The 12153-nt window shown below is 41.3% G+C and overlaps 1 protein-coding gene across 3 annotated transcripts in view; it reads right to left on the bottom strand.

Annotated features, from left to right (window-relative positions):
* prkn (parkin RBR E3 ubiquitin protein ligase) overlaps positions 1-12153 on the bottom strand; it is a 199078-nt gene that overhangs the window by 84775 nt on the left and 102150 nt on the right. For all 3 annotated transcript variants that reach the window (XM_067386802.1, XM_067386804.1, XM_067386803.1), the window contains one exon: positions 902-1038. In XM_067386802.1, the coding sequence (XP_067242903.1) occupies positions 902-1038 (137 nt within the window). The remainder of the gene's footprint in view (positions 1-901; positions 1039-12153) is intronic.

Below are 12153 nucleotides of genomic sequence, written 5' to 3'. Positions count from 1 at the left end.
GAAAGGTCATTTCATAATGGTTGTTGTAGCACTGTGCTGGAATTTATTTCCAAGGAAGTATCATGTCTATTAATGGGTGAAGCTACAGTAACATCTTCAGCTAGTCAGCCTGAGATCCTTTCCATCTAAACTGGTTAAGTCTATTAGTGAATGTTTTATGAGCAGTAGGACAATCTCTCTTTTTTTAGTTATGAGAGAGAACCATATTCATCTGCACAGTCACGCAGAGCCGAAGCACAACCAAAACAATGTTCTTCCGCAAAATGCATGCAGTTTTTTTTTTTTTTTTTTTTATTGCTGAGGGACAAAAGTTACATAGTGTACCTTTAACAAAGATTAATAAAAAAATATTTTTTATTGTTAGTTCATGTTAATTAATATAGTGAACAAATGGAACCTTATTGTAAAGTAATATCGACTGTCTTTACCAGACACAGCCAGGCAAAACCATAAGTACTGAGAGCATAAAATGAAAAAGACAAAAAAATATCAGTAAAAGAGAAAACGAAAGGAGGAGAATGGCAGCGAAACAAATGAAGGAGTGCAAGGGCAAGACAGCGGTAGATACAGAGAGATACAGTGTGTGAGAGATTGGTGGGGTGTTCTGGCTGATAGGGGGTCAATGCTTCTCCCCGGAGCCCCATTACCGGGTGGCATTAACGGATGTGGTGGGCCAACGGGGGCACAGCGAGGGCCCAGTGTGTGCGAATGTGTGTGCGAAAGAGTGAAGGAGAACAATTTGATAGTATCTCCTCTTCACTGCAGCCACCAACACACCACCATCAATCACTGCCAAACTCAGCAGCCTGTGCACACAATCACATACAGAAACACACACGCATACACACACACACGTGCACTAATAGCCATTCACGTCTGTGAACACTTAAGGTATCTTTACCTGCGCAGGGCAGGGAGTAGCCCACCAGCGGCTCCTGGATAAACTGCCGCTCATTGAGTCTGGTCACACAGTACAGGTGGAAGCAGTCCAGGCAGATCACGTGACGCTCGGCACACTGAAACACCAGCACTGGAGTCCTGGAAGACACCGAAAGGCCTGAATCCCACTGACAGTGTACATTTACACAACTTTGCATCATATTATAAAAGTGCTTTTAAGAAAAACTACACTAGTTTCTAGGGGTGTAACGATACCCTCACGTCACGATTCGATACATACCGTGATACTGAACTCACGATACAATGTTATTGTGATACTCCATGACATATGGTAAAAGGATAACAAAAAATGTACTGTTGATTAAAATGCTAAATGTGGTATTATATTGGGAGTGGAAATGAACAGGCTCGGACTTGGTGCTGGTAACCCAATACACAGGACAATGGTGACACTAGAAAAAAATATTCAAGATTCTAATGCTGAAACAGATGTTTGCACTCTGTCACTGACTAGATATATTTAAATATATTATAGATTTAGATATATTTAAAATAATGTAGGCCACTTTTTACTGGTAACATAAGGCATTTGGCATTATCAGGATCCACAGATATTCCCCCATTGCATTATTATACATTATATTTAACATTATATACAGTAGTTTAATGTAGTACTGACACTTGAACTTGAATTTGTTCTCACACAGTAATTTGCATTTTGGGTGAACTATGCACAACACATATTGTCACTAACCACGATACAATATTTTTGCATTTTTGTATTGTGATATATTGTGATACGATATATTGTTACAACCCTAGTTTCCAAAAACAAGACATGTCTGTCCACACTGAAAGCAACAATGCTGTGCGATGTTGTACAATCACAGCCAATCAAAACATGCTTGATGAACATAATTTGGATGTTAGAGATGGTCAGTGAGGGAATTTTCCCATACCATTTCAGATTTTTTTTTTTTTTTTATTTAACCCTATAAGCTTACTGTATCATATTTGATAAGCAAATGTCTAAGGCCTCTAAATGAACGACATGATCAAAACTGCTGAAAAACTTGCTGTACACAATCTAATACATGCCTTCTGTCGTCTGATTGATACTTTTCAGCAAGTGAATGGACTTTTAGCAAGAGCTTTGATCATAAAAGCATTTAAATATCATCTTACTAAGACATATTATTGGGAGATACAGAGTGACACTGATATCTATAAGCATTTTATGTAAGTATCTGCTATACTGTTAGGAAGATCTCATTGATTTACATTAAAAGCTATCAGAATTTCATCTTACTTTTTGGCCATGTAAAATATCAGCAGCTGCACCAAATTACTTATTTTTGCTCATATTATCAATAACCTGCTCTTAATAATCTTTCCAATAACCAACGAGCAAAAATACATAAACATAATATTCATCTGTTATGCACAATAATAGATTAAACAGAACAATTATCAATTTAACCACTTTAGTTGTATCACACAGCAATTGTGAATAGATTTTTGAGGAGGCTCAGTCTCCCTTGTTTCTTCTAAACAAACCAATGAAATTTCACTGTGGGTGGAGCTACCACAGTGCAATACAAAAGAAACAGAAACCAAGCCATGACAAAATGGGCACTTGTCATGGCTGGTTAGGATAAAAACACATGGAAGAGAGCTTTTAACATGTACACTATGACAGAGTTAGAGTCCATGTATGGAAAAGAAGTTATTTCAAAAGACGTGGACTGTGCGCAAGGTCCCAGGGGCCACCTTAAGATGCAAGTGTCTCTAGAGGAAGAGAGCGAATCTCTCAAAAAAACATTCCCAGGTCACATTTTACCACAAAAATCTAAGAGAAATTTTATGAGTATATAATCCAAACTTGAGACAAGATGGAATACTTTTAAAAATCATTAATCACATTGCATGAATTTTTAAAATGAACTAGTGATGGCAAAAACTGATTAAAATGGTGAAGAAATACACTTTCTCTTATACATTTATATACATTTTAACCAAAAATAAATAAATAAATCTACCACTAAAATAGTCAACTACTAATAAAATTCTACCACAATGCAAAAAAAAAATACATTTCACAATTTAAAGAACATACTGTTGTTTATTTATTTATTTGCATTATGTTAATGAGAATTTTTTGAGGGATTTTTTTTTTTTTTTGTCAAAGACTCTGTCCGGATCAGATTCAGAAAGATGATCAAAACATATATTGAGTAGATTGCGTAACATGCGTGACAGCGCCCCCTATAGTATAGCAGTGAAAACACGGATTGCCAGAAAAACAATCAATGGCAGGGAAGCACTGTGTCATAAATGATGAAAAACTCGTCAATGGCGGGGAAAGAGTTTTTGGGGTGAAATATGATCTGTACAGTTTTCATGAGATTCATGAGAATACCTGAAGAATAACACTGATGAGGAGAGGGCTGCTGGGAGAACGGGGGTGGCTAGAGAGCTTGTTTAGAAAACCTTCGGAAAAACCTCAAAGACCCTTGTGTAGTAAGCAAAGAAACATCTCTCAGAAATCTCATGACAATTTTCTTTCCATTTCTCCAGTACTCCCCCCTTCACTCGCAAACCCAGATTCACTTGACTGGAAGTCAACTTGCTAACACAGTGTTCCACCTCTCTGACCCCTTTCTCCCGCTTATATTGTAAGAGACTGGCCGTGTCCTTGTTGATGCCCTTTTAAACAAATGGAGGAGATCTATGAGGAGGAAGAAGAGTGGAAAGGAGGACGCTGGAAAAACAAAGCTCTACTCAGGAAGGTAATTGCGGCACTACTTCAATCAGTCCTTGATTTGAATGGTGGTTGTTGGTGATTGGGCTTCATTGTCTGGTTTCTCCAGGCGCTCGACCGCCAGCCTGCCCGACCCTCCACACGAGAGCAGCAGGTAGGAGCATTTCTGCAGGACCGCCCCGCTAATAGCTGACCTTCATTGGCAGAACACATTTAGCACTCACTCTTTCTGGAAAAAATGGCTACTGTTGATTGAAGGGCCGCACAGCAGGAGGCGTACGTAGGTTCAAGAGCACAGACAGCTTGTCTTTCAGAATGTTTGTATCAATTTTTAGTTTACTTATCCAATGTGTTGCAGCCATTTAATCTATTCTGACTGCTGGATCAATCAGAAAGTCTCCAAACTGCTCTGTCAAACTTTTTTTTTATTTGTTTAGAAAGTTACTTTTCCTACATGATTGTTGTCTGTTGACAAACACATGTAGCAAACAGTACACTGAAATCATATTTCAAACCCAATAGAAGTACTTATTACAAGTACTTAAAGTGTTAGTTCACCCAAAAATTTTGTTATAATTTATTCACCCTCATGTCGTTCCAAATCTTTTGTTCATCTTCAGAACAGAAAAAAAGATAACTTTAATTAAAACGCTTCAAAAAGTTCATAAAGAGATCTTAAAATAAATCCATATGAATTGAGCGGTTTAGTCCAAACTTTCTGAAGAGACTTGATCGCTTCAGCAAGAGCCAATGAGGTTCATTCTCGTGTTACGCAGCACGTTTGAGCTTCAGCAAGAACCAATTAAGTTCATTCTCGTGTTACGCAGCATGTTTGAGCTTCAGCAACAACCAATGAGGTTCATTCTCATGTTACGCAGCACGTTTGAGCTTCAGCAAGAAGCAATGAGGTTCATTCTCGTGTTACGCAGCACGTTTGAGCTTCAGCAAGAACCAATGAGGTTCATTCTCGTGTTACGCAGCACGTTTGAGCTTCAGCAAGAACCAATGAGGTTCATTCTCGTGTTACGCAGCACGTTTGAGCTTCAGCAAGAACCAATTAGGTTAATTCTAGTGTTACGCAGCACGTTTGAGCTTCAGCAAGAACCAATTAAGTTCATTCTCGTGTTACGCAGCATGTTTGAGCTTCAGCAACAACCAATGAGGTTCATTCTCATGTTACGCAGCACGTTTGAGCTTCAGCAAGAACCAATGAGGTTCATTCTCATGTTACGCAGCACGTTTGAGCTTCAGCAAGAACCAATGAGGTTCATTCTCGTGTTACGCAGCACGTTTGAGCTTCAGCAAGAACCAATGAGGTTCATTCTCGCGTTACGCAGCAGGTTTGAGCTTCAACAAGAACCAATGAGGTTCATTCTCATGTTACGCAGCACGTTTGAGCTTCAGCAAGAACCACTTAGGTTCCTTCTCGTGTTACGCAACATGTTTGAGCTTCCAGAAGAACCAATGAGGTTCTTTCTCGTGTGTTACGTAGCATGTTTGAGCTTCTGCAAGATCCAATGAGGTTCTTTCTCGTGTGTTACGTAGCATGTTTGAGCTGAACCAATGAGGTTCATTCTCATGTTACGCAGCATATTTGAGCTTCAGCAAGAACCAATGAGGTTCATTCTCATGTTACGCAGCACGTTTGAGCTTCAGCAAGAACCACTTAGGTTCCTTCTCGTGTTACGCAACATGTTTGAGCTTCCAGAAGAACCAATGAGGTTCTTTCTCGTGTGTTACGCAGCATGTTTGAGCTTCTGCAAGATCCAATGAGGTTCATTTTTGTGTTACTCAGTACGTTTGAGCTTCAGCAAGAACCAATGAGGTTCATTCTCGTGTTACGCAGCACGTTTGAGCTTCAGCAAGAACCAATGAGGTTCATTCTCGTGTTACGCAGCACGTTTGAGCTTCAGCAAGAACCATTGAGGTTCATTCTCGTGTTACGCAGCACGTTTGAGCTTCAGCAAGAACCAATGAGATTCATTCTCGTGTTACGCAGCCCATTTGAGCTTCCAGAGGAACCAATGCGGTTCTTTCTCGTGTGTTACGCAGCACGTTTGAGCTTCCGCAAGAGCCAATGAGGTTCATTTTCGTGTTACTCAGCACATTTGAGCTTCAGCAAGAGCCAATGAGGTTCATTTTCGTGTGTTACACAGCACATTTGAGCTTCCGCAAGAAAGAACCAATGAGGTTCATTATCGTGTTACGCAGCACGTTTGAGCTTCTGCAAGAACCATTGAGGTTCATTCTCGTGTTACGCAGCACGTTTGAGCTTCAGCAAGAACCAATGAGGTTCATTCTCGTGTTACGCAGCACGTTTGAGCTTCAGCAAGAACCAATGAGGTTCATTCTCATGTGTTAGGCAGCACGTTTGAGCTTCTGCAAGAACCAATAAGGTTCATTCTCATGTTACGCAGCACGTTTGAGCTTCCAGAAGAACCCATTAGGTTCATTCTCGTGTTACACAGCACATTTGAGCTTCTGCAAGAACCAGTGAGGTTCAGTTTCGTGTTATGCAGCACGTTTGAGCTTCAGCGAGAACCAATGAGGTGCAGTGAACAGCACATTCCAGGACCCAGTGTATGGCCGGCCCCCTCTCTGTCCGTAACAGCGGACAAAAGTTTGCTACATTTTGATTGGATCTTGGTGGCTTAACACAAACAAACTGTCCAGCGCCATCAGATAAAGATGTAAGGACAACATCCAGACCTCTCTTAGAGGGCAAGAGGAAGACCTCTTGTACCAAGCCTAGGAAGGACAGGACTTCTCATTGGTCCACAGGCAGTTTCTGCCCTTCACCCATCTAGAGACTACTTCCTAAGGTTGGCCACAGACCCGCTATAAAAATTCCTCGGGACCTTAGCAGCAATCGGTGAAACAAAGAGAGATCACAAAGATCCATCCAAATTCATTCAAAACTATGTTTGAAAACCTTAGAACTGAAACTACACATCCATTTCATACTTATTCACAGAAATAAGTATTCTCAGTGACAGCCATTTGTAGTGCAACATCTGATACAAATTCAGCTGTTAATGTACAATTGAATGACAGTTCAATCTGTTTCCATCATGTTTAGACTCTATTTGTTTAGAATATTGCCAAAGGTATTCTGGTGGTGGTTTGGAAAGTGAGAAATGCATTGGTAAACTTTAAAGACACTGTAAAGACTTCCAACTTTGTGCTTTATACAAATGAGTTCCACAGGGGAGAGAAGGGTGGGCCACACTTTGTGTGTCCCCTCTGATGCCAGCAGCCAATCACAGCACTTGAATGGAGAAGCGCCAAATTGCAATCTCCTCCTCATCGGAAAGGGATAAAGGTACCCTTTCAACAGACACTCCTTGTTCTGAGTCTGCCCTTCAAAGGGGGAAGACATTAACAGATACATTGTTCTGAGTCCCGGCTTGCGAAGCTGAGACACAACAGATACACCGTTCTAAGTCTCCCATCGGGTGAGACACAACAGACATACCATTCTGAGTCTGTCCTGTATGGGGATAGACATTAACAGATACAACACCATTCTGAGCCTCTGGTCCATCCAGAGAGACAACAACAGATCCCATGATCTGAGTCTACAGTTTGTGAGGCAGCAACAGAGACAACCACGTTCTAAGCCTTTAACCTGTGAGGAAAGAGACATTAACAAACACTACATTCAGAGTTTCCGTCCAGGAAGACAGTGACGACATCTGCAACAAGGTTAAGCTCAGGAGAGCAAACCTTCAATCCAAGGTACCTTCGTCTGCGTGTTCCAGATTGTTAAGGACCTTCTGCACCTACACCAGGGCCTCATCTGCGCGTTCCAGATTTTAGGACCCTTTGGTGCTCCAGTAGATCAGCATCCCACTGAACTGTGTGTTCAAGACTGTTCAAAATTCTGGCTCCTCTCCCCACTGCATTGTCACCCAGCACAACCAGTGGAAAACGTCAGCGCCATCGGACTCAACCACGTGGAACGTAAATATCACTTAACCAAACCTCTTTCCAGAGACCTTGGCATTGTTGTATATTATCAGTATATAATTTCCTAATTCCCATTAGATGCAATATAGCTGATGTTAGTTAATAACAAATAATCTTTCATTTATTTGTTTGGTGCATAATAAGGTTTTCCACCTTATTATTTTCAGAGAAACAGTTTATCTTTCCATAAGATAACGTGACTCTTCCATAGCCACACTCAACTTAATCACTTGTATTCTCTATTATGCACTTTATTCCTTTATCATTCATGGTATTCATTTAGTAGTTGTGCTAGTTATTCTTGTTTATCTTTTTGTTAATAAAATGTATTTATTACACTTGTGTCTTCCTTGTGCTGATAATACAGAAGAGGCTCTACAAGTTAGCAATATCACCAATCTTTCAAATAAATCAGCTAACCACTTTACATTAATTCTAAATGAATGGAAAGCCCCTGTTGAGAGTGTTCTCATACTGCCAAGGTAAAATACCTTGACTGGTGCCCTGAACTAGGAAAAGGGGGGGATGTGGTCATCTGATGTACTCATAACCACACCTTAAGAGACATTTGAACCAAAAATCACAATATCAGCGGTGATGTGAGTACCAATCCCTATTTTACTTTGCGTCCTTGGATGGACTAAGTTAAAATCACTACAGAGGTTCATTCTCGTGTTACGCAGCACGTTTGAGCTTCAGCAAGAACCAATGAGGTTCATTCTCATATTACACAGCACGTTTGAGCTTCAGCAAGAGCCAATGAGGTTCATTTTCATGTTACGCAGCACGTTTGAGCTTCAGCAAGAACCAACGAGGTTCATTCTCATGTTACGCAGCACGTTTGAGCTTCAGCAAGAACCAACGAGGTTCATTCTCATGTTACGCAGCACGTTTGAGCTTCAGCAAGAGCCAATGAGGTTCATTCTCGTGTTACGCAGCACGTTTGAGCTTCAGCAAGAGCCAATGAGGTTCATTCTCATGTTACGCAGCATGTTTGAGCTTCAGCAAGAACCAACGAGGTTCATTCTTATGTTACGCAGCACGTTTGAGCTTCAGCAAGAACCAATGAGGTTCATTCTCGTGTTACGCAGCACGTTTGAGCTTCCGCAAGAACCAATGAGGTTCATTCTCGTGTTACACAGCATGTTTGAGCTTCAGCAAGAACCAATGAGGTTCATTCTCGTGTTGCGCAGCACGTTGGAGCTTCAAGCAGAACCAATGAGGTTCATTCTCGTATTACGGAGCACGTTTGAGCTTCAGCAAGAACCAATGAGGTTCATTCTCGTGTTACGCAGCACGTTTGAGCTTCAGCAAGAACCAACGAGGTTCATTCTCATGTTACGCAGCACGTTTGAGCTTCAGCAAGAGCCAATGAGGTTCATTCTCATGTTACGCAGCACGTTTGAGCTTCAGCAAGAACCAACGAGGTTCATTCTCATGTTACGCAGCACGTTTGAGCTTCAGCAAGAGCCAATGAGGTTCATTCTCATGTTACGCAGCACGTTTGAGCTTCAGCAAGAGCCAATGAGGTTCATTCTCGTGTTACGCAGCACGTTTGAGCTTCAGCAAGAGCCAATGAGGTTCATTCTCATGTTACGCAGCATGTTTGAGCTTCAGCAAGAACCAACGAGGTTCATTCTTATGTTACGCAGCACGTTTGAGCTTCAGCAAGAACCAATGAGGTTCATTCTCGTGTTACGCAGCACGTTGGAGCTTCAAGCAGAACCAATGAGGTTCATTCTCGTATTACGCAGCACGTTTGAGCTTCAGCAAGAGCCAATGAGGTTCATTCTCAAGTTACGCAGCACGTTTGAGCTTCAGCAAGAGCCAATGAGGTTCATTCTCATGTTACGCAGCACGTTTGAGCTTCAGCAAGAGCCAATGAGGTTCATTCTCGTGTTACGCAGCACGTTTGAGCTTCAGCAAGAGCCAATGAGGTTCATTCTCATGTTACGCAGCACGTTTGAGCTTCCGCAAGAGCCAATGAGGTTCATTCTCGTGTTACGCAGCACGTTTGAGCTTCAGCAAGAACCAATGAGGTTCATTCTCGTGTTATGCAGCACGTTTGAGCTTCAGCAAGAGCCAATGAGGTTCATTCTCATGTTACGCAGCACGTTTGAGCTTCCGCAAGAGCCAATGAGGTTCATTCTCGTGTTACGCAGCACGTTTGAGCTTCAGCAAGAACCAATGAGGTTCATTCTCGTGTTATGCAGCACGTTTGAGCTTCCGCAAGATCCAATGAGGTTCATTCTCGTGTTATGCAGCACGTTTGAGCTTCAAGCAGAACCAATGAGGTTCATTCTCGTATTACAGAGCACGTTTGAGCTTCAGCAAGAACCAATGAGGTTCATTCTCATGTTACACAGCACGTTTGAGCTTCCGCAAGAACCAATGAGGTTCATTCTCGTATTACAGAGCACGTTTGAGCTTCAGCAAGAACCAATGAGGTTCATTCTCATGTTACACAGCACGTTTGAGCTTCAAGCAGAACCAATGAGGTCCATTCTCGTATTACGGAGCACGTTTGAGCTTCAGCAAGAACCAATGAGGTTCATTCTTGTGTTACACAGCACGTTTGAGCTTCTGCAAGATCCAATGAGGTTCATTCTCATGTTACACAGCACGTTTGAGCTTCAGCAAGAACCAATGAGGTTCATTCTCATATTACGGAGCACGTTTGAGCTTCAAGCAGAACCAATGAGGTCCATTCTCGTATTACGGAGCACGTTTGAGCTTCAGCAAGAACCAATGAGGTTCATTCTTGTGTTACGCAGCACGTTTGAGCTTCTGCAAGATCCAATGAGGTTCATTCTCATGTTACACAGCACGTTTGAGCTTCCGCAAGAACCAATGAGGTTCATTCTCGTGTGTTACGCAGCATGTTTGAGCTTCTGCATGAGGCTTGTTCTCACATGTCAAGCAGGTTCAGTTGAGCTTCTGTTTATGTTCACTGATCAATGTTTATATGTGAATAAAAGCCTAAACTGAATCTGTTCATCACATAAAGCGATCGAGTCTCATCAGAAAATTTGGACTAAAACGCTCAATTCATATGGATTAGTTTTCCGATCTCTTTATGAACTTTTTGAGACGTCAAAATGGTAGCTACAATGGAGGAACAGAAATAGCTCCTATTTCATTTAAAAAATCTTTATTTGTGTTCTGAAGGTGAACGAAAGTGTTACGGGTTTGGAACGACATGACGGTGAGTAAATGATGACAGAATTTTCATTTTTGGGAGAACTAACCCTTTAAGTGGGTCGAAAAAAGAATATTGACTTTTTGGGTGAAATAGAACACAAACCAGTACACCCATTCTAGTAATGCTGTGGTGAGTGGTAATTCCTCATTGGTCAGGGGCTGCCTGACTTAAAGCGGTAAGTAGCTTACCATGGAATTGGCCCCACCCACTCTAGAATGAGGTCTCAAGAACCTGAGCATCATCACCATTGCTCTAGCTTATCACTGGTAACTACATCAAACTGGGTTTTTGGTTTCTACAAAGTCATATGCAGCCGCAGGAGAATTGGTTTGTCGACATTTGTCACCACCAGGACAGTCTTAACTACATTGGGGGTCCTAACACTTATCAAGGCCTTCTCTCATCTGGGTCCCTCTTGATCAGAGGGGAGGCAATGCCAGTACATCTTAGAGAGAAACCGGATGCAACTGCTGCAAAAGCAGTTAGCAGTACTAGGTCTCAAACACCTTAACGGGGCCCCCCGGCTCCATTGAATGACCATTGACCTTCTTCTGGTTGTATACTAGTGAGAAAGTTCCTCTGCCTATAGAACGATGGTGGGAAACCTATTCAACTATTGGTCAAATTACCCTATCGAGACATCCCCTGTAGACCGTTTCCTGCAATTTAAGGCACAATGTCAGGGTGCCCGCAGGTATTAACTCACAGGTCTTTTATAGGAGTGTGTAATCCTACCTATGATCACCTAACTGTTCCCAGCACAGGCTAGCTGCTGAATGTCATCCCGGAGCCCACTGTTGCCAGCAAGCCTTTGTTCATGGGGAATACCCCATGCCTGTCTTATTTCCACAATAAGTATTCTTTTAAAAATGCTAAAGTGCATTCTTTTTCACAAGGGTACATTTTCAAAAGGGTACTTTGACTGTAGTTTAACTACTTTAAATAATGAGTAGCTTGTAGCTTGACAAGCCAGAGTTTCAAAGCAGTGATGAGTTTTTATTGTAGGCAGAGCTAAGCAGAATGACTAAACAAAACAGAAACAACCGGGAAGGATAATGGAGGCACTTCCAGAGCACATTCCGATATGCCTCAATCTGAATAATCTGCAAGCCTCAAATAAAAAATATGACTATAAGCAAATATTGTTTAAATATATATATATATTTTTTATATATATTTAAAAATATAAATTGATTATACATTTTATGTTGATTCTAGACAAAAAAAATATTAAAAGTTGTAAATAAGGGGTATGTTGTATGATGAGTATGTTTTACAAGAAAATAATATTTCAGTCTTTCTACTTCAACATTTCACATTT

The sequence above is a fragment of the Chanodichthys erythropterus genome, chromosome 5 (assembly GCF_024489055.1).
Source record: "Chanodichthys erythropterus isolate Z2021 chromosome 5, ASM2448905v1, whole genome shotgun sequence".
Taxonomy (NCBI): Eukaryota; Metazoa; Chordata; class Actinopteri; order Cypriniformes; family Xenocyprididae; genus Chanodichthys; species Chanodichthys erythropterus.
The sequence above is the reverse complement of the archived record's forward strand: the minus strand, read 5'-3'. Positions and strand labels throughout refer to the sequence as shown.